The sequence below is a fragment of the Salvia splendens genome, chromosome 7, assembly GCF_004379255.2.
Source record: "Salvia splendens isolate huo1 chromosome 7, SspV2, whole genome shotgun sequence".
Classification (NCBI taxonomy): domain Eukaryota; kingdom Viridiplantae; phylum Streptophyta; class Magnoliopsida; order Lamiales; family Lamiaceae; genus Salvia; species Salvia splendens.
The window spans coordinates 14,615,955-14,642,247 of NC_056038.1; the positions used below are offsets into that span (position 1 = coordinate 14,615,955).

At 35.4% G+C, this 26,293-nt stretch overlaps 3 protein-coding genes across 5 annotated transcripts; 1 reads left to right on the forward strand and 2 right to left on the reverse strand.

The window, feature by feature from the left end:
- Nucleotides 1-705: 705 nt before the first annotated feature.
- On the reverse strand, nt 706-1,318 carry LOC121741113. Its single transcript, XM_042133807.1, has one exon. It carries the CDS (start codon nt 1,212-1,214, stop codon nt 867-869), a length of 348 nt encoding a protein of 115 aa, XP_041989741.1. The 5' UTR covers nt 1,215-1,318; the 3' UTR covers nt 706-866.
- A 3,633-nt stretch (nt 1,319-4,951) lies between these two features.
- Nucleotides 4,952-8,008, reverse strand: LOC121742689. 3 transcript variants are annotated; one of them, XM_042135913.1, is made up of 2 exons: nt 6,044-8,008; nt 4,952-5,263 (listed from the first exon to the last, which is right to left on the reverse strand). In XM_042135913.1, exon 1 carries the CDS (start codon nt 7,901-7,903, stop codon nt 6,056-6,058), a length of 1,848 nt encoding a protein of 615 aa, XP_041991847.1. In that variant the 5' UTR covers nt 7,904-8,008; the 3' UTR covers nt 4,952-5,263; nt 6,044-6,055. The 3 variants fall into 3 exon arrangements, with proteins under 3 accessions (XP_041991847.1, XP_041991844.1, XP_041991845.1); XM_042135910.1 differs by having other exon boundaries at nt 4,952-5,266; XM_042135911.1 differs by having other exon boundaries at nt 4,952-5,269.
- Nucleotides 8,009-19,331: 11,323 nt separating this feature from the next.
- On the forward strand, nt 19,332-20,934 carry LOC121810456 (bidirectional sugar transporter NEC1-like). The gene is made up of 6 exons (XM_042211222.1): nt 19,332-19,380; nt 19,511-19,547; nt 19,699-19,912; nt 19,998-20,168; nt 20,322-20,441; nt 20,533-20,934. The coding sequence occupies exons 1-6, from the start codon at nt 19,332-19,334 to the stop codon at nt 20,932-20,934; spliced, it is 993 nt and encodes a 330-aa protein (XP_042067156.1).
- Nucleotides 20,935-26,293: the final 5,359 nt, after the last annotated feature.

Sequence of the window (26,293 nt, forward strand, 5' to 3'; positions counted from 1 at the left end):
TCGTTTATGTAGTGCATATGCAAACCCATGGTTTATGAAACTAGGCATTACCTATAATAGCCAGAAGCTGAACCAGAGGTAGATTCCCAGCCAAAATAGGAGTTGTTGTTAGTCGACACCCCACCTATAACATTAGGCACCAGTAAACACCTCTATCTTTGTACTTGACATAGTCAGACTGCAATGCGCCAGCGATTAAGGAGTCATCAAAAGCAGTCATATGAGGATATGCATCACTAGGAGGACACTTATCCGTGTCACATGCTTTACATTGGCTGCAAAGAAGACCACTCTTCATATGCACAGCATCAGCAACAATGGATGCTTGAACGATAGCTAGGACTATAGCTAGAGAAACACAGTAGCTTCCCATAACCTCGTTTCTCTGAACCAGAGTTCCTTTTTGTTTCGTGTTCTGAGGTTATATATATACTTCGTATCTGATTCTTGTTTGCATCAACCTATGGCCTGCCTTTGTCGAATGAGACAAACATTGCTGTTTGTAAATCGGCATGATAAGTATCCCATGTGTCGAGATCAACTGCTCAGATTTGTAGTTGGCAGCTTGTTTTTATTCATTACATTGGGGGTAACTACATTTAAGATTAATCAAACATTGTTTTGTTGCATTCAAATAATTGTTTTATGCTTTGACCTTTTCTTCTTAAATTCTCCAGCCTTCTTGTATTGAGATCAAGCAATAAGTAAACAACATAAATTCTTGAAACTTGCTTTTGCAAGAGCCCTTTTCACTCATTTCCAAGTACAAGCTTCCTAGTATTTACATGCACACAACAGCACACCCAAAAAAAAAAAAAAACTTCAAAAGAAAGATGAAAAAAAAGAATTAACTTTAAAAATAAAGTTCATGCACCAGTTATGCATGACAGCATCCTGTGGCTCCTAAACCTCACAATTTGCTTCTTAGGGGGAGGATGAGCTCTGCCATCTGATGCAAAACCACGACCGCCTTCGATCACCACTGAGCTGCAGCGCCGGTGGTGGGCCCCACTGTGGCCCGACTGCGTATCATGGGGTCCGGGTGTGGCGGACCCTCTTCTGCCGATGTATTCTCGATCAAGATTGTCGTCTGTCATGTAGAAGTCGGCGATGTTGTATGGCTGCGCTGCTGCGCCGGAAGAGAGGCATTCGTATTTCCGGCGAGTCTGGCTCTTCTTCAGTGACTTGTATACCAATGGAATCAATCCTTCCATTTTCTGCTGCGACTTTTTTTTTTGGCAGGTTTTCTAGTGTTTTCTTCCTGTTTGGTAGCTAGTTAGATTACTTGAAGAATTTTGTTGATTTAAACTATATGGGTTTGGTGGAGTTTGATTATGATAGTCTTTTTTCAATTTTCTCCAAACTTTTTATATTATAAGAGTTGGAAGCACACCACACGTAATCGTTTGCTTGACTTGAATAAAAATACAACATATGTAGAAAAAACTTTAAGACTGGTTTTTTAATACAATTTGATAATTTGAAGAAATATACTTAATACTTCTTTCGTCCCAAGTTACTTGAGTCATTTTTCTTTTTGGCTAAAAACAAAACATCTAATCTCACATACTTTATTCTTTCTTTTACTTCACTCTCTCTTCTTTCTCTTACTTTATTCTCTCATCTACTTTATTTAACTCACTAAACACAATTTTTTAAATCCCGTGCCGAAAAAAATGCCTCAAGTAACGTGGGACGGAGCAAGTATTTTTTTATTCAACACTTCCGTTCTTAACCTTTTGTTATTCGGATCTGTCTATCAAAATTAATATACTTTCTATTTTTTAAAACATTTTCATCGCATTATACTATGTGAGTTTAATTATCCATTATTTATTAAAATTAATTTTACTACTGTTTCTCAACCTCTTTTATATTTTATCATTTTTAAATTAAAGTTTGTATTATTTCAAAAGTCTTTATTTTTAGATTACGGATCTATAGTATTTGTATGCATTGGTAGAGGTGACAGTTACTCCACATGTAGATGATGGTAAAATGATATATACATATTTTTCGAAAATTTAGGTGATGGAAGATTAATGTAAAAAACTATTTTTGTCGTGAAATTATGAACTCTAAAAACACTGGTTGTTGGTTTGTCATAAAAAACGTTATTGAAATTATGATTATTGTTATAATGATTCCAATGAATATGAATCCTAATAAATAATGTGTTTGAAAACATTAAGTATTAGAATTTGAACTTATATTATTCAATTCAATCAACTGATAATTAAATCAACTAATGGATAAGCCCTTACTCCCTCAATCCCCAAAGAATATGCACTTTGAGTTAGACACGAGTTTTAACGCAAAATTGGTAATGCAAGAGAGATGTAGAGAGAAAAAAGTAATTAAAGTACTGTTAGTGAGTTATGAGTCTCACCTCATTAAATAGAAAGTATTTTCAAAATTTGGAAGTGCATATTCTCGTGGGACGGAGGGAGTATATTATTTGATAAACTTTGCCCAAATAAAATTTAAATAAATAGTTCTTGAAACAGATCAGAAGATCACGCGAAGACATATTGAGCAATCTTTCAATTCTTTAGAGAATTAAATGATATGCATCATTAATCTCTAGAAATCATGTACTCCTATTAGGTTTCCATCTCATTTTGTGATTTATATACAATTAAATGTTTAAAACCATACAATCCATCAAACATGAATTTATTGATTTGCTAGTCTTCTACTACAAAACCCCAACATAATCCACCCTCATTTTCTTAATAACATCATTTTTCTAAGTGGATACTAAACATAACCTTGGGATAAAGTATTTGAGGCTCTTTTTACCCTCTTGTTCTTAGTTAGACACAGCACTGCATATTGTTATTATTAGCTCCTGATTTGAAACATTTTTTATTTATAAAGAAGGAATAAATTTCGTATTATTCTTCTATTTGCATTAAAATAACTATAATTATTTTAACCCTCTGGATTTAGTCAAATTAGTTTCCAATGTTTATCATGATTCATGCAAAAGGATTAGTTTGCCCAATATATTTATTTATATTCCAGTTGTACGTAAGTCTTCCCCGTCTTTGTCAACAAATAAGTTTCTTCGTTCTCACCTTTTGATTAGCTTAATAGCTATATGCTTAACTCTATAGATGCATTGCTAATAATAAAAAATTAATTATATATACTTTCTATGTATAATAATGTATTATGTAGTATGTATGGTATTTAAAACATATATATGTAATAACAAAAACGGGACAATGATCAAATCATAGCTATGCTATTCCTATTATATATACTTCCTCCGTCCCATAGAGTAGTTTTGCCATTGACCCTGTCATCCCCTAAAACTAGACAAAGTCTAAATATAAAAAGTTTTTCAATAAATTATAATCTTACACATCATTTATAATGTGGACTCTACAATCCACTAATACTCATTCATTCCACTACTGTTTTCTTCTCTCTTACTTTTTCCGTCTCTCTCATTTTATTAGTTATTCATTAAAACACGTGTCATTTATAAATTTGACAATTTTTTGGGAACGGAGAGAGTATTATACAGGTCACATTTAATTCATGAAACTCCTCCCTTCATTCATTTTCTGGTATATATAAGTATATAGAGATACCTTACTATTGAAGAGGACCGCAATTATAAATTTATAATCTAGCAATAATTGAAGTGTAGATTTCTCGATTCCATTAATTATCCTATTATTCAACGAGCACGACTCTTGCTACGGCGATGAATCCATCCGACCTCAATAATTTATTGCTCAAGTAGAAAATTATCAATTACTAACTATTGTTTAAACAGAATGGTTCTCGAATTCAATAAACAAAGTATAATGTTCTGATAAATCCTAAGCAAGTTGGAGGGGCAACCGTCTCTTTGACCTAGCTAGAATCATCATACTTCCCCGTTTCTTGTTAATTACTAAGTCATTTATTTTTGACACGTAAATAGATGGTGAATAAAGTAAGAGAATATAAAAAGAAGGTTACTTTCCTTAAAAAAATAAAAATGACATAATTAATATGAAACAAAAGAGAGGGAGTAATTTACGCCCAACAAAACTGGCTGTATTAAAATTCTTACAAATAAAGTGACAATTTTCAAATAAAAAGTGGCCATTGTTCAGAAAAAGCGCAGTTAATTCGAATTAAAGTGACGAATTACTATTATGATATATATAAATGTTCTTAAAAATAACAATTCTCACTACTATTAAGTACTCCCTCCGTCCGTCATTAGGAGTCTAATTTTTTGGCGTCACGAGTTTTAAGAAATGTTAAGAAAGTGAGTGGAAAAAAAGTTAGTGGAAAATGAGTCTCACTTGTATATATTAGTTTTAAATGAAATGTGAATGGAATGTGAGACTCTATTACCATTTATGGTAAAAGTGAACCATGACTCCTATTCGCGGACGGGGGAGTACTGTGACAATTGTTTGGCTCAATTTTGTTTTAAAAGTGATTATTATTAGTATAACATAAAATGTTCCAAGAGGCATGAAGAATTGATTGACACATGATTGACCATTTCGGATCGAACATTTTCTTTAAAAAAAAAAAGCAATTTGATCATCTCCATTAGTGGGATTTGTTCTGTGTGCCGAGTCACGTTGGAAGAATAATCTTTTGTGATCGTCATTCAAAATTATTACTAATTCAGACCATGGCTACCTGAGATGGAAACCCATAAGATTAGACAATATTATAGTACTAATACTTTGATAGCTATGTTTGAGCTGTTGCTTTTGACATTATCTAAACACGTGAAATGATTTTGAATTTGCTATTATTTGAGAGATAAAAAAACACTTGTACATTTATTTTAACTTAAAGGGGGAAAAATCCGAAAGTTATTATACTTTTCTTTTTTGTTTTACTAAATTGCACTACACATACTTGATTTTTCTACACATTATCCCTTTGCTTCATTTACTTTTTCCCCCAATGAAGTAATAAAGGGTTAAATTCAACAAGAACAACAGTAATGTAGAATATTGTAGATTCAAGTATAACAACAAATACATTTGCATCTCAATGAAGAAATGAATAGCTCCAACATAGCCTCTCTTCCTCAACGAGAGCACATGGTTCAAATAAGTTAAACGGCGGTAAGAAAGAAGGCGATGAGACGGTAAAGATGAAGTGACGTAGAGTTAAGAGGGATCTAACTCAGTATGCTGATTAACGAGGACTGTCTTTCATTCATCGCCATTGCTTCCAACTGCACTTCACTTGCTTGCTTTTTTGCTCAGACAAATCGCTTTTGGCCCATGTCCTGCTACTTTTGATTCAATGCCATAAGTTAACAATATGCTGACAAATGTTGCAATTCACACACATAAATTTTCATTTCAATTAATATGTTAGATTTTCATTATCTTCACATAAGCGCTTATATATCTATTTCAAATGGTGCAACTCACATCATATGAGTATCTCCTCACATTTCATCATAAACTTTGCAAAAACAGTTTCAGGCAGAGTCAGAGAGGACTAGTGGTGGGTAGGTACAGTATACCTTACCGAAACCACAATACCATATACCTCACTTAAATTCGGTATGCGAAAAAATCATACCTTTACTTTACCAAAATAGTATGCCGAAAATTCGGTATACCGTACTTTTGCGGTATACCTGCCTTTCAACATCAATGAAAATCGATAATTTGAGTTTTTAGAATATTATTTATATTATATAATTTTAAAAATATATTAAATATATTTTATTCAAAATTATATTTATATTTCAAAATATATTTTATACATAATTATATTTATATTTTACGGTATATTCCTTAATTTACGATATAAGTATACCGAATTTCGGTACGCAGCGGTGTACCGTGGTATATGAAAATTCATACTGTTATCTTATCGAAATCTTTCGATAAGGTATCATACCGTACCGAAAATCACGGTATATCGAAAATTCGATATTTTCGATTGTTATTTCTGTATTTTTCCCCAATCCTAGAGAGGACATTGAGCCGTAGTAAAAGTGAAATCAAGCTCTCTAACAATGCTAAATCTGAGAAAAAAGTACGAATCAACTTACTTGCAGTTGTGACTACTTGACCCGAGTGTCCTGGATATTTTCCCAATCCGAATCGCAAGAGACGGCCAAGTCACCCCCATTGGTGCATATCGACTCAGCACACGAGTCTATTCTATCCTTTGTTGCTTTATCCTTGCGTGCTGCACAAATGCAAGGTTCGTACTCAAGACGAATGGGTGATACATCATTATCCATCCACAAATCTTTTTCTTTAGATGAATGACACATTTTGTATGGTTTGAGCTGCTGATAAGAACCCCCAATCTCTTCATCTGACACGCACGGGAAGCAATCAAACTCATCGCGCTCGTCTATGCTGCACTCTATCCCATCTCTCCAGGATATCTTGATCTGGTTCAGTCTTAAGTTCTCTAATGTGGAACTCGACTCCGAAGAACAAACATTTTTCTCAAGCTGAACGGGGACAGCAGAACGAGAAGATGAATCAAACCCTGCATATGGGAACGTCTCACATCTAGATGAGAAGCTGACTGCATCTAGAGATTCTGTTATTGAATCAAGCTCAAACTGGACAACACTCGTCTGATTTGCCTCCACATTTGACCCTCGAATACACTCGTATGAGCTGCACATAGAGTTTGGTGTCTGAATGAGATTTCCACTACTCAAACAACCTAAAGAGACTACTGAACTATTCCCCTCCCCTAAGCTGACATTGTTACCGTTAGAAATCGAATTGGGGGTAGCAGCAAACAAAGCATCACATATTTTATTGTCACGATCAGAATTTTGTTGACGAGAAAGCTTAAAAATTCCAGCTTTCGTTCGATTTGCTACATCATCTATACTACCACTACCTCTAAACTCACCGTCGTCACATCCTAACTCACATACATTTCCACACAGTGTCGAAGGCGAGAGAGAGTAATTACCACAACTGATTTCACACTCTTCAAGCTTATTCTTCGAGTCACTTCCCTGATCCTCGCCCCCCTCGTTGCACGGAGACAACAGCCAGCGCACGGAAGCCTCACTAGGCAAAGGAATCATCAGAGGATCCTGCAAATCACCAACCACATTCTCATCATTCACCTCATTAAAGAGATTAACCTTGTCACAACCTCCTCGCAAACTCCCTCTTCGCTGGCACTTCCTTTTATCAGTGACACCAGATAGAAGGTGGCCTGTACCGTAGCAAACCGGAGTTGCAGCTGATTTCAAAACCATCATATTGGATTGGATCTCAGGAGACACTGAGATCTCTACTGGAGGCGTTTTCACTGAAGTAGCGCTGCCATTCCCACCATTTGCTGTACTCGAACCCGACTCCTCTGCGGCATTTCTTCGAACACCTGAGCTCCCCACTGGATTTAAACTCATCAATGGCTGTTCACTCAATCCAATTTCTCGATAGCTCCTCAACTTCTTTCCCTCCAATTCTTCAGCACCCTTCTTCACTGAATTCCCCCGACCACAAGAAATCTTCGACATTTGAGCAGTTTTAGAAATGGGATTTGTCTTAGATTTGCCATTTCCCCTCCCGACAAAGAACTGCTGCTTCCGCTTGGGTTTATCGGAAATGGGTTTCCTGGGAAACTCATTCTCTTTCGATCTGAACGATTTCAGATGGAAATTGCTTCCTACTTTGGGCAAAGATCTGGGCTTTCTGTCCAAAGAAGAGGAAGGCAATGAAGCATCAGAAGATGAGTTTGAGGAAAGTAAAATTCTCAAACAACCATTTCGAGGAGCAGCAGCAGCAGAAGATTGGTTTGAGGTAATTTTAGTGTTGGATTTGGGAAAATGAAGGGCATTGAGATTTTGAAGAGGGCTTCTCTTCTTGAAACGTTGTTTGTCGCTCTTCTTCTGCTTCAAGCTCAACCCTGTTTTCTGAGCCTCCATTATCAGACATAGTAGAGTTTTTGGTGGCTGCAAATTTTGATTCAAATTTCAAACAAGTTACACTATCTTTTATGGTCTTTTGCTTAGTGACCGTTGAGCTCACAACAGTACAAGAAAAAAGGTTCTTAATAATATTGGAGATGTATGATTCCTTTTGTGTGTCTTCAAGGTAGATATCCCCAATATTTACGGTTCGGGCAGTTAACCACAAAATCGTAATCGGCGGTTACGATTTTGAATCAGAACTGTGAGATTTAAATGGAACTGAAACCATGGTTCGGTTCAGGTTCCGAAATTTCGGAACCGAAACCGTGCCCAGTGGCGGACGCAGAAATATTTTTTGGCAGGGGCTTCATTAGTATATGAAAAAATAATATTCTCCATGATCCATTTAAGATAACTCGTTTTCTTTTTTGACATTCTCTCTATTTTTCCTTTCTTAACTTAACTCTAAATAAAAACCATATAAAATTATAGAAATTTCGCTTTAAGCAAAATATTAAAACTATTTATGTTGTATTTATATTTGTTATTGTTTGATATATATGTATTTACATAGATTGAATTATATATTTTTTGAAAACTGTATTATGATTTGAATCTACTTCAAAATATCTATAACCTGGCATAAAAAATTTTAACCCTAACATTTTTAAGTCAAGCAAAATAATCATAAATTAATTATTTTTTAATAAATTATACTCCCTCCGTTCCATGTTAATAGAATCATTTTTCTATTTTGAGAAGTTCCAAGTAAATTGAGTCATTTTTATTTTTGGCAAAAAGTAATTATAACTCTTCTTTTATTCTCTCTTCATCTCTCTTACTTTTCTCACCATCCATTTAACTCACTACTCTCAAACCTCGTGCCGAAAAGAAATGCATCTGTTAATAAGGAACGAAGGGAGTACAACTTTATATAAATTATATTATTATACATCCGATGCTTATTTTTTTATATTTTATTCTCATATTTCCATAATAAAGTAAATATAAAGAATTAAAAAAAATAATGCTTACATAATTGAATAAAAATAAAAATCAAGAAAAACTGAACTTAAAAATCAAAATTGGCTAATGACAAATTTTAACTGATTTTGTGGGAATAAGTTGAGCCACTAAATTTCCCACAAACTATTGATCGACATCGATTTTTTTGTTTTTTTAGTAAATTAATGTGATTTATTATAGAAATATAATAGATATAGTATTTCTTTTAAGTAAAGTCAATAAATGTCAAAGGCACATCAATCAATAAAGCATCACTTAAATTTTCCCAAACCTTTTATAATATAATAATTCTATATTGATTGTCAGATGTCATCTTCTTCCTTCGTATGTTTACATTTGGGCGGCCATTTTCTTTCTTTATTTTTCTCTTTACGTTTTCAATTTGCAGGTTAAATTCAGCCCTTCCTACCATTAAATTTTTGTTGATTTAGTCTTCAATGGCCCTATCTTGACATGGGCTGGAGCTTGCTTTTGAAATTTTCAAAAAGCTTTGAAGTAGAAAAAAGAGAAGAAAATAACTTGTTGGCAGGGGCTTAAGCCCTCCATTCTGTACTACTGTGTCCGCCACTGACCGTGCCAGAACCACCGGTTACAAGGAGTTCCAGACCGGAACCCCAAAAAACCGTCGGAAAACCATAAAACTGAGCCGAAACAGCAAAAAATCACCAAAAACCGGTTGTTCGGAACCGTAAAAAACTGGCGATTTTTCGGCGGTTCCAAACCAAAACCGAAATCGTAACCGCGAAACACCCTCGCGGTTCGGTTGCGGTTCAATTCCGGTTCGACAATTTCGAAAACCCGAAACCAACTGTTTCTAACCGTAACCGCCGGTTCCGGAACCGTGAGAATCTCTACCTCAAGGACATTTACAATGGAGGCCTTTCCCTTGCCCGCTATGTCATCATTCTCTTCCATTTCCGTTTCATGCCACAACTTCCATGATTAAAATCTCTTGCCATGCTAGAGTATTAGCTTGTATAAGTGGCGGACGCAGGATTTTGATACTGGGGTCCAAATCACTACTTCCTCTGTCCATAAAAAATAGTATCATCTTTTCATTTTCGTCCGTCCACTAAAATGAGTCTCACACTAAAAATGGGAAGACACTCCTAATTTATTATTCACCTTTTATCTTTCTATCTTCTATTATATTCATATTTTCTCTTTATCTTTCATACTTTATCCACTTTATCATTAAAGAATAACAATATTTACAAAAAATGAAAAAACAAACAAAATTTACAGAGAAAATAAAAAATATATATAAATAACTCAATTACTAATTAATTAACTGTGATAATCATAAAAATGAATTAATAAATAGATAAATGAATAAGTAGAGAAAATTTAAAAGAAAACGCCAATAAAAAAAATAAAATTAATTACTACTCATCCGTCCCATAAAAGATGTCACCCACTCACATTTTGTGGGATGACACCGGATTTTAGGAGGTTTTGTTTTGTGTGTTAAATGGAGAGAGAAAATATAATTTTTATATTAATGTGAGAGAAAACTTATTTCAAAAATGAAACTAGAATATCTTTTATGGCACAAATTAAAAAAGAAATTGTGACATTTATTATGGGACGGAGGAAGTATTAGGTAATGAGAATTATATAAATGAATTAATTAATAAACAAATACAGAAAGGTTAGACTAGAGGGTTTCGTTCCAATGTAAATTTGGTCGCCAGAACCTTCCCTAACCTACTAATCTAGCAATTGCATATTTATAATCCATATATATATAGTAAATGGTCAAATGGTTGGGGGTTCCATGGATCTCCCATGCCTCAAGGCAGGTCCGCCTCTAGTTTGTACTTCCTCCGTCGCACAAAAATATGCATTTTTTTAGTCCGTTCCACAAGAATATGCGCTTTTCAATTTTGGAAACTTTTTTCTCTCTAATGAAGTGGAACACATTTTCTACTAACAATACTTTAATTAGTTTTTCTCTCTACCTCTCTTACTTTACCAATTTTGCATTCAAACTCTTTGGGTACGGAGGGAGTATTATACATTACTTCGCTCGGATTTTACATTATTTTAAGGCTATTGTTTGGTCCGTTTTGAATGTCAAAGTTGCATTATATGTCCATTATTTGCATATTTCATCTATTTTTGTATTTTGACGTGTTTTGTGAGAAATGTGCAAAATAGAGCCTAAAAAGATAACAAAAGGTCGACGATGGAAATCTGGAGTATTCGAGCCAGCTAGCGGTTCGTTGCACCTTAGCTAGCAACCGCTGTTCCTGTAGCGGTCTGCTTCGGAAAATTAGAGGTGAAAAGATGAACACGCCTAGCGACCACTGATTTAGATCCAATAGGTACGAAGTGATTGCCAGCGATCGCTGAAACAAGTGCAGCGACTGCTGATCGAGTGACAGAAGCTAAGGGATGATTTGCAGCGACCGCTAAACAAAATGCAGCGGCCCACTGGGAAAAGGCGGCGCACAGAAATTGCCCTATTTTCTCTCTAAGACTTACCATACTGTGATGAAGATTTACCATATGGAGGAATTCGACCCTGAGGCTATAAATACCCCCTCAAGCTTCATCAAAGGAACCTTTTGTTGCATAATTTCCAGAGCATAATATTTTAGAGTTCCTTCCAATGTTTATCGAGATCCAAGGTGTTTGAAGAGTGGATTCAAGAGAAGGTCAAGACTACAAGATTCAACCTTTGGGTTTTACTGCTTTAGTTTTCACATTTTCTATGTTTTCCCCATAAACTATGTTTTTTAACTTATTCAATCATGTGTAACTAAACTCATAGAATTCTAGGGATGTGTTAGTAACGACTTTGGTTTATACAATTCCTATTTATTTAATATCTGTTTTGTTCGTTACTTTGATTCTACTCTAAGTGTTCGATAATTGCTTCATGTTTGAGTGACACATTCTATGATGATCAATTGACTTGCAACATAATCGTGAGAGGAGGTTTGCGAGTTAGAAGAGTTTAGTTGACGTTACAATTAGCTTCCCTTAAAACGACGCTGTTAATAGAGAGCGAGAACTTTAGGAGTCTTAGGAGCTTTTAGGAGTTGCAAATCTAGGATTGACGCCCCTAGTGTCTGTAATCCACTTTGTGCTTCATGGACAATATTTATGTGACTCGTTCTAGTAAAGTATGAATTGTGCTAGGGTGTTGTAGTTGGAACTTGTATAAACCATAATTGTGAAAGCACATCCCTGTAATTCTCTCATCTCATCTGGTTTTTCTTTGTAATTTTATCTGCATTTGTTTACTTGTTTTCTTTATTTTCACAAATTTACTTTCAAAAACCCAAAAATCTTTGTTTCTCAAAATAGTAGAAGAAACCTAGTAGAAGATAGACACTCTTTGATCGTTTTCCTTGTGTTCGATATCCGGTAATGGCCTTTAACTATACTATATATACTATGTATACTTGCAGGTTTATTTATTGCTAATAAAAATTGCATCATTTATCAAGAGCCTGGCAAGTGCGTTCCAAAGTAGGGTCGCGTAGACGGCTCTGTGCAGTGCTAGAAGTGACCGTGTCCCCCAATTCTTGAGTAACCCAAGACGTGTGCCCAACTGCTAGAGTCACCCGAGCCGTGCACTCAACTTTTTGAGCAATTCCGGATAGGACCTCTACTACCATGTCAATGTCAAATTCAAAAAAAACAACTCTATTCTAAGACAATATTGGAGGATGTGCTTCAAGAAAAACTATCCTAAAGATTGAAGAACTTGAAGCTCTCGAAGTTGTTGTCGAGAAATTACAAAACAAAACCAGTATCATGAACATTCTGATGGTGTTGTTGGGTATGGTGGTTTTCCAATTTCTGATATGTGAAGAATGAAGGTTGTAATGACTCTAATCTTAGGTTGTACTCTCTTTGTGCTGTATTAATTGAGTCATTTTTCTATTTTCAGAAGTTCCAAGATAATTTAGTCATGTTTGCTTTATTCTAACTTGTTCGATAATGCTTCATGTTTGAGTGACACATTTTATGATGATTTCTTGGCTTGCAAAGTAATCGATAGAGGATTTGCATGTTAGACGGACTTAGTTAAAACTACAATTAATTCCCCCTGAAAAAGGTACTATTAATTGAGAGGGAGGACATCTTTAGGGTCTAATTGAACTGTTTGGAGTTACTAATTTAAGATTGACGATCTTAATGTGTAATCTACTTTGTACCATATGGACAATACTTATGTGACTCGTTATAGTTAAACATGAACTATGCTAGGATATCATAACTGTGTTTTATATAAACCTTACTTGTGAAACTGCGATCGTGTTTACTGCTTTCGTTTAATTACTTTCTTTACTTGCTTTTATTTACTCCCCCCGTCCCATAAAAGATGTCATACTTGTGGGACGGCACGCGATTTTATGAGGTTTTGTTTTGTGTGTTAAATGGAGAGAGAAAATATAATTTTTATATTCATGTGAGAGAGAACTTTTTCAAAAAAATGAAAATATGACATCTTTTGTGGGACAAACTAAAAATAAAAGTGTGACATCTATTTGTAGGGGTTTTATAGCCCCTTGCACAGCGGAAGACTTGTACAAAACAAATAAACCAGACGTAGGATCTATTTGACAGATTATGGGATTAATCAATTCACATGTTAACACAGAATTACATGCGAGAACGCAAATAATTCATGCTCATAGAATATAAATCCTAAACATGAATTCTACAGTTTAGAGTTACCGATTTGATCCTCCAAAGAATCGTCGATTGCTCGCGCCTTCTCCACGATGATCTTCATTACTAGACCACGGATCTGCTGACTGGTGTCCCGAACTGTATTCCGAAATCAGTGTGGGCTAATCTTATCGAAACACTAGGACTCGAATAAAGAAGACAGAACTTTCTCATGGATGAGGAGCTGAAGATCTCACGAAGGAGAAATTCAATGAAAAAAATCGTCCCCCTCTTAATAATTAGAGTGAGCGAAAATTTTCATGAAAAAATTGTGTTTTATGTCTCCTTTATTCTCCTATTTATAATAGTTACATATTGGGCCGAGTCAGGGATCTATGGAAGGTTTTGGATATGGGCTCCCCCAATTAGCCTTTTACTAATTAAATTGAACCCACAATTTAATACAAGCTTATATTGGAATATTACGAGCAGCCACTTCAGACGTAATATTGAACTCCCCATCCAAATCCGAAATTATAAGTAATCCGGGTTTCTATTTTATTTATTATTTATTTCCCGCGCTTAAGATACAAATGTCCATTAATTAATTAAAGTCTGCTATGGACTTAATTAATTAACATCTTATTAATTCCAAGAGTAGACTTAGCAAGAAACACTTATTTATTATTCATGGAATAATTAAATTCCAACTGGCCAGTTTCCGAATAATAAAACCTTGTTCAAGCTCCTCTTGAGGACATTATCAAACGAGACTCACCTCGCGCACGATTCAACATAATAGCAATCCTAGCACCGCTAGATAATGATCACCACTACCCAATATACCTGGATCGTTGGGTGACGAAAAACCCGCACCTTTGGTAAGTCAAAGTAGTAGATACTCAATATCGTATGCTCAATGCTAACGTACATTGATTAAGAAATAGATATTTATCAAGACCTCGTCTTTCAGTAGATAGCATAAAGACACGTCTTGCTGTTAGATCCATTCAGTGCTATACCACACCAACGTCATCTTATTTCAATAAGGCTTAGAAATAATCGGACTGACATTGCAACCTTTCACAATAGGTAGCCAAAGCCTATCTAGGTTGTGAAATTCTTCGTTTTCTTTTGCAAAGCATTGCTTAGAACCGACTGTAGTACCTTAAAGTGAGCGCAGCCCACGACCAGTCTACTAAGCAAAAGACTTAGGCTTTGTTTACTTCTTATGCATTTAAATGTTTATAAAACATAGTATAAACGCACAAGTAAACACAATGTAATAATATACTGATTCTATTCGTGCAAACTGCTCGAATAATACTGAATCGGGTTAAAAGTGGATTATAGAGTTTTTCCGTATACAAGCAAGATTCCTATTCGTGCGAATTTGCTCGAAACATGCTTTTCAGTATACTAAACCTAACACTATTATGGGACGGAAGGAGTACTGTTTTTCTTAGTTAAATCAAACCCTAACTATGTGTCCAAATAGTGATAGAAGACTACTATTTGGTAGTCAATCTGTGATCGTATTCCATGTGTTCGATATCTCTGTGTTTACCCCTTAACTATACTATTCCAGCCTTATATACTTCCAAGTAGTTGTAGTGTTAAAAAATAGTGCAACTTTTGTACTTCCCTGTGTTCGATATCTCTGAGTTTACCCTTTAACTATATTATTTTAGCCTTATATACTTCCAAGTAGTTGTAGTGTTAAAAAAAATAGTGCATTACTTTTGCACTTCATCCTTAATGTAAAGATACCCAATTTATCGAGGTCATTCTTGGTGTTGCAAAAACTGTCACCGTCAATATATATTTTCAATCCATTATTATCGTGTACGTCCATGGTGAATGTAAGTAACAAATGCGTCCCGAAACACATAAACAAACTTTTATAAATTAAAAGTCTAACTTAGAAATTAAAACTCTAAATCGTAACAAATCAAAACTCTAAATCGTACCCCCTCCGTGCCTTAAATTTTGTCACATTTTTCTATTTTCGTCTGTCCCACAAAATTTGTCACATTTCACTTTTTACCTTTTTTTTATAGTAGACCTCATATTCCACTAACTCATTTCAACTCACATTTTATTATAAAACTAGTATATAAAAGTAGTACCCACTCTCCATTAACTTTTTCAATTCATTTTCTATTAGATTTCTTAAATCCCGTGCTCGGTCAAAATGTTTTAAAATTTAAGTGACAAAGGGAGTAGTATAAATCGGAACCTAACTTACATGTCAGATATTCTCGGTGTTGCATACGCCGGGGGAGACGTCCCCAAACAGAACCGAACCGGACGAACCGGCCCGGAACCGGCGGCGACGGTTCGAACCGTGACAGGAACCGCCGGTTCCCCCTGGCCGATTCAGGTTCCAATTATTTGCAAACCGTAACCGCCGGTTTTGAACCGCTTGTTTCGTCGGAACCGCCGGTTCTGAACCGGCAGTTCGACGGTTCCGACAGCTTTTCAGGCCTATTTTCGACCTACACACTAGCCTTTTCATTAACCGTCAGCGGAACAGCTGGTTTTCGTCAGAAACCGTTCATGAAACCGGCAATTCCGTCCAAAAAACCACCGGTTTTTCAAAAATTTGAATTTTTGAATTTTTTTAAAATTTAATTTAATCACATTTTTCCCTATAAATACCCCTTCCTCTTCATTTCTACTCAACCCATTCTTGTGTTAACAAATCTTTCTCTTCTCAATCTTAATTTCTCTATTCTCTATCCTCATTCTATCTAATTGCTCAAGCTGTTTATGTTATTTGCGCTCATAATTTACTGACGTTGTTTACGTTATCATATTCACACAATCACACTACTCTCTATTCTCCACTTTCAATTTACATCAATATCATGTCTTCATCTCGTCGTAGGCATCTCAACTTAAATTTTAAATTTAAGTTGAGCTCAAGTCCTTTTCCTTTATTTCTTTTTTCTCTCATTTGTTTCGAATATGTAAATTGTAATCAAGACTTTAAGTCTTTTGTAATTTATAATTTTTAAGTTGTAATTTGTAAAGTTTAAGTTGTAATTTATAATTTTAAAGTTGTAATTTGTAATATAGTTGAAATTTGTATCAATAAAATTGTATTTGTACATCGCATTATTCTAATTTTATTTATGCAAGTATATTTAAATTTTTTACTTGAATTATAATTTTAACAAAAATAAAATAAAATAAACATGAACCGCCGAACCGGCCCGGAACCGATCAGGAACCGGCGGTTCCGGACCTTGACGTGAACCGCCGGTTCACGGTTTAGGAACCGGAACCGTCCAAGCTACGACGGGCCGGTTCAGGTTCAAGAAAATCTTGAACCGGAACCGGCGGTTCCGAACCGTGAACCGCCGGTTCCCGAACCCGTGGTGACGTCCGGGAGAGGAGGGCGGAACCACACGTTCCCAAACCGTGGTGACGTCCGGGAGAGGGAGGCAATTTTAGAATGAGTATCTTCTCAACCTTAGAATGGATAAAACGTTAAATTTAGGAAAAAAGAAGAAGAAAATATTTTTTAATTTAAGTAAATACATGGCGTAACATTATTTACCTTATATTGCCAATTAGATTATTTTGCCAATCCAACATCCATCTCATTTTATTGTGGTTGAATTCTATTACTAATGAAAAAAATTCAATAACTATTTAAGTTTGTGATATTATATGTTAAGTTTAAAGTTTAAAATCTCATTTTATTGTGGTTGAATTCTATTGCCAATGAAAAAAATTCAATAACTATTTAAGTTTGTGATATTATAGGTTTTTTTTTTTTTTAAAATTAACTTCATATATTTATATCATATATATGAAGGAGGAAATTACAAATCAACTCCTATAACAAGGAGGAAAGACAAATTACGCCACCCAGGGTTCGAACTCGAGACCTCCAGGATGGACGCGGTATCCAGCACCCTTTACCGCTAGGCCAAGGGGCTTGGATGGGCTTGGATTTATAGGTTAAGTTTAAAGTTTTTAAGAAAAAATAAATTTTAAAAAATTTCAAATACCTTAATTTGAAATTCTGAATCATACGTTTACTACTAGTAATAGTTATTTAATTATTAATTATTTTGTCAATTAATAATTTATAAAGTGAATTTTAATGTGAAAATTATGAATCGTCCTATATTATTAGTATTATTTAATTTGAAAAAGTTACTTTAGTCATTAAGTATAACTAATAGTCATTGGAATTAAGCAAATTAATACTACTAAAGTTCAGAATTCTAATAATTTTTGTTGATTACTTTAAACTAATAATAAACAATTTATCATAAATTATACCACTGTAAAAAAATATGATAAATAATCTATTACAATCATATTTCTAAAATAGAAATCATACTCTGTAATAAAATTACGTTTAGAACTTCTAAAAGATCTTACGACCCGTTGCATATGAAAGATGTGATATAAAAAGATATGTAAAACTATATAAGAATTGCGGACTTCGTGCAAAGTATGGGTAGATAAGATTTTTTCGTTGTTGATTGATAGAAAAGAAATGATTAGATTTGTGTATTAGATACTTAACTTGATAAATTAGCGGGTTACATAAATATGGTTGATGTTATAATTTTAGCAAGATTGAGGTAAGCCTTGGTCTTATATTGGGCTTTGAGTTAAGCTTATATATAATATCAAATAACAATTAGAATGTCCCTATATAATTCTCTAGTATTACTATCTTGTCAAAGACATCATTAAGTATATAATATTATACATGTTCCATAACTAGATGAAAGTGAATCGGTGTTTGTATAATCTATTCTTACTCGAATCAAGATTTATTAAAAACCGATATTCACAACCCCATTTGTGTTTAGAAATGTAGTAGGCCAACATTTACAAACCCGTTAGTTTTTAGATAGTATATAGTAGGCCGAGGCCGCGGGCTTTTGATTTTTGTATTATCGTGTATGAATATGATGAATTTGGGACATGATATTGACTTTGCTGTAATTTCTTATATAATACTCCTAAAAGTATTTAAGCTCGATTCGGGTATGCAGTGTTGCGAATTTTTCTCTAATTAACAAAAGAAAAAAAAACTGATTAATTAATTTAAACAAACTAATTTTCACAAATTGCAAATTTCCTAGGCGAAATAAATGTCTAATAGAGATAATTAAAATTTATACTACTAAGGGAAAGGGAAATTGATTATATTTTGTTAAAAGAGCTTAATCTACAAACACTTTTGCAACAAAATTATAATCATCACAAAAGAGGATATTCGTCTAGTTCAACATAATTACTTTCGGACTAATTTCCACAAACTGGAAATTTGGTACTTTTAGCCATACTAAGTAATCTTCGAGAGCAAAAACTTTCTAAAATAACTCATTATTATAATGGTGAAGAAAAATGTATTATATTATTTAAAAAGAACTGGAAGCATGAGAGAGTTGATAAAGAGGATAACAGTGACTGCCAGGTGAGATGGATTATTGGTAAGTTTATAAATCACAAAAAGTATGACAAATTTTGGTTATTAGGTATGAATTTATGACACAAAAGTTTAGGTTAATGTCAATAAAAATCATATGTTTGGGGGAAATGAAATAATCGTATATAATTTCCCCCTTTTTGGTATATCAACAACGTAAAATGATTGTGATTAATTATAGGCCACGAGTTATGCATGAATTGCCTCTACGCAAACACAATAGTCTCAACTATAAATAAGTTTGCATATTTTTTGAGAAATTAATAATACATCGTATTTGTGTTTTTAAATTAGGCTCAGTACTTCAATAAAGAAGATAATAAAATGGCCTTTTTCAATGCTGACAGATTAGCCATCATATTTGGCCTCTTGGGTAAGAATTATTTATTTAAGTTTTTTCATGAACGTTTTGTGATAACGATTCAATTAAATCACATTGAATTGAATAATTATACTCCATAATTATGACATTTTTAATCAAATTTATTATCTTTGTTTTGCAGGCAATATAATATCTTTTCTCGTATTCTTGGCGCCATTGTAAGAAAGAGTTTATTTTATTGCATTACTATTTGTTTTTATTTTGTAATTAGTGTATGATAGTTATCTGATTTAACATGTCTGTTCTTATTATGTTTCGTCTTATTTATCTTCCTTGCCAAACGATCCCTGATGTAATGTTAATGTGCAGGCCAACGTTTTACAGAATTTGTAGGAAGAAATCATCGGAAGGGTTTCAATCAATACCGTATTCGATCTCATTTTTCAGCGCATCGTCGTTGTTGCTTTACTACGCTTACCTTAAAACAAATGCTTATATGATCGTTAGCATTAATGGTATTGGTTGTGTGATTGAAGCACTGTACATCTTCCTCTATATACTATATGCTCCAAAGAAGGTCACGGTAAGATACTACTACTACTACCTCTCTCTCTCACCCTCTCCCTCTATTGATTTCTTGGTTGAAAATGATGATAATTTTTATTCAGCTATTCACAATGAGATGGATTCTTCTATTCAATGGTGGAGGTTTGGGGATGATCATGTTAGTTTCTCTACTTGTTGTACATGGCTCAAAGAGGGTTACTCTAGTAGGATGGGTTTGTGCCATTATCAACATTGATGTATTTGCCGCTCCTTTAAGTGTTTGGTATATTAATGTTCTTTTTCAAATTATTTTCTTTTCAAGATACTCGCATCAACTGCTCGTTGCTGCGAGCACCTCAACCTTGAAAATATTAGTAAGGAGTTATGAGACTATTTAAATTATGAATAAGCATGAGTACTTATTAATTATTTGTATGTCTTTATAGAGACAAGTTATTAGAACAAGAAGTGTAGAGTTCATGCCATTTGCACTATCATTTTCCCTCTCCCTTTGTGCTACAACTTGGTTTTTCCATGGATTCTTCATCAGGGACTACTACATTGCAGTGAGTGTAACAAATTAATTACTTTCTATATTTCTTTTACAAAAAATTAAATGTTGGTTTTAAATTTTGACTCATGCTAATATTGTTGCAGTTGCCAAATATTTTGGGACTTATATTAGGAGTTACTCAAATGATCTTGTACTTCATCTACAAAGACAAAAAGATATCATGTGTACAAACAAATTTTGAGGTGGAGAAGACTGCCTCAAATTCCGGAAATGATATTGAAATGAATATGAATTTTGATGGAAATGAAAAGAAAGGTGTCGACACTAATTTTGAGCTTGAGGAAAATGTTTCGGACCTAAAAAATGATGCCGAAATGAAAATGGATTTTGACAAGGGCAGCAAGATTATTTCAACAACAAATGGAATTTATTTAAATGAGGGGATTTTATGGTGGATTCAGAAGCAAAAAGGGAACTGCTATTTTAACGTTGTTGTCTTGGAATTTCATGTGGAGACTATTTTAGTGAATAATCAATCAATGTAATCAATTCTTTCATTCTATTTATCTTACTTTTACGACTATTTATTCGTGTCATACTATTTATTCGAGAATGACACGAATAATATTGTACTCCCTCCATCCTATTTAAGATGACAAGTTTTTCTTTTTAGTTTGTCCCAAATTAAGATTACACGTTTCCTTTTTTGGAAACTTTCTCTCTCCAATTGATACACCAACCACTTTTTCTCACTCATATTAAAATATTCATCTTTCTTTCTCTCTCTATTTTAATTCTTACATCCACATTTTCCCTCTCCAATTAAACACATTAACCAATAATTTCTAAAATCTTATGCCGGTCAAGAAATGTGTCATATATTCCTCTTCCTCCCCCAAGTGACATACTAAGATTGCATATTTCTAGCACCATAAATTTTAGAGTAGTGATAAATTAACAAAAATTGTATATACAAAATTGGATATTTTAGGTATTTTACATTTATAATAAATGTATCATGATTGATTATATTAATGTAGGGTAAAGATAAATTGAAAAAATTTATATATACAAAATACCCCTAACTTTTAAACCGACTTTATTTAAACCGATTTTCTTATTAATTCATTTTTTTTACTAAATTGCCCTTTTTTATATTTGTAAAGATATCTGTATATCACCATTAAATACTTTGATTATTTCCATTCATACTTCTATGAATTTATAGAAACCCCGAATCCGAAGCAAATTTAAATTGAAGTGTTTTTGTTTTAATATTTGGAAGATATCGCCAATTTTAAATTTTTGTTTCACAAATATACATAACATTAAACAATGAAATCGACAAAGTTAAAATCATATTTTTAATCTTTTTGACTTATTTATTAGGGCATCCTATATGGCGCGCCACGTCAGCAGTTTTATCACCATTAAACTAAGGCGCGCCCTAAGACGCGCCCTATATGTTTTAATATTGTTTTGTTAATTAATTTAAATGTTTTCAAATATATAATGCAAACTAATTTAAAAACACAACGAGTAACCAAAAATCGGCGAATATTGCATTAATAAATACACAAAAGTTACACGATTCAAGTTGGCTAATCTACGCAATTCCCAACTTCCGGCGCAGATCATCGATCAACCCCTGGAGAATTTCGGCTTCGGCGGGGTCCATACACTTCTTGAGGGCCTTGTGCGTCTGCTACAACATCTTCGCCATCGAGGCTGCTGCCAACGACTCATACGCGGCGGCCGTCGCTCTCGGGGCCGGGATCGGGACCAGGATCGGCGATGGCGCGGTGGCGGTCGAGGATGATGTCGCCGCCGCCTTCCCCTTGGCCTTCGCAGCCTTGACGCCTATGGGACGCAGGGAGGACATCGGTGTGCCGGTACTATCGTCCTCTATGTACGTCCGGTTAAGGTCCACCGGACAAGTTTCGCTTTTGCTGCTCGTGTAACCACCAGCTTCGGTGGTCTTCGTCCTCTTTGTCGCCCCGGTGTGCAGAATCCCGCCTTGGAACTCCTGCTTGTCCCTCAAGAGCGCCCAGATGGCCTCGTGCTTAAAGTCGCCGTACAGGGACTGGTACGACAACAGCGCTTTAGCGCGTACATCGCTCAAGATCTCGCCGCTCCCCTGCTCCCTCATGCACTTCTCGTACTCCGAGGAGAACAGGTTGATTTGTCTCTTCACCTGGTCCCAGTGCTTGAGGAGCTGCTCCCGTTGGCGCTTGTACGCGCTCGGCGGCTTCGCCGCATTGTAGCGCTCGGCGATGCGCTCCCAGTACGCCTGCTGCCTCTAGTTGTTCGCGAATATCGGGTCCTCCGATATATCCACCCAACACCTCGCCAATACAAGGGTTTCATCTGGCTGGTAGTTTGTACGGCCGGGGGCGTACTCTTCACATACTCCCGGAGGTAGCGACTTCTGCGCGCACTGCCGGTTCCGCTTCTTTTTCGCGGGGGCAGAAGCGGATGGGGTGGCGTCGGCGGCGACGGATGGGGTGTCGTCGGTGGCAGCGGCGGAGGCGCATCGGGAGGGGGCGACGGGTCGGTTTGGTGACGGCTCCATGTCAGACAAACTGTACGATTCCGTGCTGAATTCGGGATCGTACTGTGCGTTGGCATTGAACGGCCGATATTCATCGGGTTCTGTACCCGGCCAACGCGCCTCCCCAAACATCGGACTGTTGGGACTTGCATCCATTTCGTCGAAATAATAAAAATGTGAGTTTCGAGAGTGAAATCGTGAAAATAAAACGTTACAAATGAAGGTGGGGTAGGGGTATTTATACAAAAATAAAAAACGCGTGGCATCGTCCGCGACCATCGTCCGCCGGGCCCACAATGGCGTGGACGATGACGCGGACGATATGTCATCGTCCGTGCTTCAACCGCGGACGATGCATCGGGCGTGGGCGTAGGGCGCGGACGATGGCGGGCACCCACAATGGGGCGGACGATGGCACGCATCGGGCGTGCCATCAGGCGTCCCATTGTGGATGCCCTTAGTACACTCTAATAACTCATGTACTTAGAGGACCTGTTTGATAAGTTGGTAATGCATATATATAGATATTTATATGAGTATTTTTAACTGTTTGGTATCATAGTTAACCTATCCTGTGTTATCTTCTATGACACATCCAAGGCCGCAGTTTTTCCTCAAAATACTAGGATATGTATCTCACAAATTTGGTCGGATAACATTTCTGTCTCGTTTGTTGTCTACCAAACAACAATGAAAAACCTTCTTCTGAGCTTATCTTGACACGAAGCTCGCATTTCTTATCTTACTTTGCAAATCTTCTTATATCCCGTCATTCTTATCAAACGATCCCTTAGAATTTACTCCCTTCATCCCACATTAAGAGTCACACTTTGCCACTTTGGTACGTCCCACAATAAGAGTCATAATTCATTTTTACCATAAATGATAAGTAGGTCGCACATTCCACTAACTCATTTCACTCACATTTTATATAAAATCAATATAAAAAAGTGGGTCTCATATTCCACTAACTTTTCCAACTCACTATTTTATACATTTCTTAAAACCCGTGCCCACAATAAGAGTAACTCATATTATGGGACGGAGGGAGTATTTAAGGTTGTTATGTATTCTAGGAATGCGTAACTAACACAAGGTGTCTCCATACGCTACATCTGTTAGAGTTTGTATACTATAAATTACCTTTCGAGTGATTGAATACTGTAAAACTTTATATGTTATTTTCCAAAGGAATGAAACATATTATTTTTGTCATAATGTTGTTATGCTTTACATTTAATGGATGTTTATTACATATTTAAATGTATAAACAACGTAACAAAGTCTAAGTCTTTGTTTTAGTAGACCGGTTGTGGGCGTCGTCCACTTTAAGGTAACACGGCCAGTTCTGAACAAAGAAAAACAAGAATTTCACAACCTAGATAGGCCTAGACTGCCTATCGTAAAATGTTGCAATGTCAGTCCGCATATTTCTAAGCCTTACTGAAATAAGATGACATATTGGTGTGGTATAGCACTGAATTGGATCTAACAGCAAGACGAGCCTTTATGCTATCTACTGAAAGGCGAGGTCTTGATAATTAATTTCTTAATCAATGTACGTTAGCATTGAGCATACGGTATTGATTATGCACTACTTTAACTTACCAAAAGGTGCGGGTTTTTCGCAACCCAAGAATCATGGTATATTGGGTAGTGGTGATTAATATCTAGCGGTGCTAGGATTGCTATTATGTTGAATCGTGCGCTAGGTGAGTCTCGTTTGATAACGTCCACAAGAGGAGTTCGAAACAAGGTTTTATTATTTGGAACCTAGCTAGTTGGATTTTGATTACTCTATGAATAATAAATAAGCGTTTCTTGCTAAGTCCACTCTTGGAGATAATAATACGTTAATTAATTAAGTCCATAGCAGACATTGATTAACTAATGGACGTTTCTATCTTAAGCGCGGGAAATTGATGACAAACAAATGGAAACCCGTAATACTTGTAATTTTGGATTTGGATAGGCAGTGCAATATTACTTCTGTAGTGGCTGCTCGTAATATTCCAATATAAGCTTATATTAAATTGTGGGTTCAATTTAATTAGCAAGAAGCTAATTGGGGAGGTCATATCCAAATTCTTCCATAGATCCCTGACTGGGCCCAATATGTGACTTAATATAAATAGGAGAATAAATGAGACAGAAAATACACATTATTTTCTCCAAGAATTTTCGTCCCCCTCTCCTTTAAGCAGAGGGACGATTTTCAGCTCCCTCCGTGAGCAGTTTTCATCTTCTTTATGTGAGTCCTATTATTCTGGTGAGATCAGCCCACACTGATATCAGATTACAGTTCGGGAACCAGTCAGAAGATCTGTGGTTTAGTACTCAAGATCTTCACGTGGAGAAGACGCGAGTCATCTTTGATTCTTCAGTGAATCAAAGAGGTAAATTGGCTAACTCCGCAACAAGCATGTTTTAGGGATTATTTGTGCTAAATCATGTTTAAATTCAAGTTATGAGCATGATACATGAGAGAATTACGCGAATAGGATTTGTCTAAATAATCTGGTAAATAGATCAAAATTTTTATGTGATCCGTTAGAACGCACGCTTCCACTGCCAACCCCTTCAACATCTACTTCTATTCACTAACATTATTTTTTTAAATACATTATTAAATGATTTTTTTGATTTTATTTTTTATGGGTGGTAAAAAACTATTTTTAATCGACCGAGGGAATATTTATTTAAGGGTGTTACCCATTCTGAGAATGCATAACTAAACACTGAGTGTCAGCTTCCTCCATACGCTACAACTTATAAATTTAAATTATAGTAATAGTCATTCCTTCAGTTATTATAATATATGTACTAATTTCATATTGCGAATCGTAAAATGGTACATATACTTAGTTTCAAAGAAGTATCCTCTCTCTTCTCACCTTTTCTCACGCCATATTTCTCTCTTCCATTGCCACCTTCCATTTTATCATTTTGACCACCAAATCACCGCTTTGCACTCGCCGGCGACTTCGCCGTGCCACTGGTAGCCCACGCCGTGAACCATAATTTCCAAATCTTATGAACTTGTCTCCAATTTCAAAAAAATAAAGGCTTGTTGACCTATAGGGCGCGATACAACAGGGCTTCGATCGACAAACCAGGCATTGGGATGCTTACAACACTGATCGGAAGAATGACCTCGAGTGGATGCAAAGGATGGAGCACATGATGACATCAATGTACAATTATCGGCACGGCTCCTCCACGTTATATGTAGTTTTTATTTCTCTTGATAACTAATTATATAGTACTATGTCTTTTCGATAACTTATTCCATCAAATCTTGTGGTAGTGAATTTTTTTATCTTAGTAGGAAAGCCAAGTAAAATTCCCTGTTA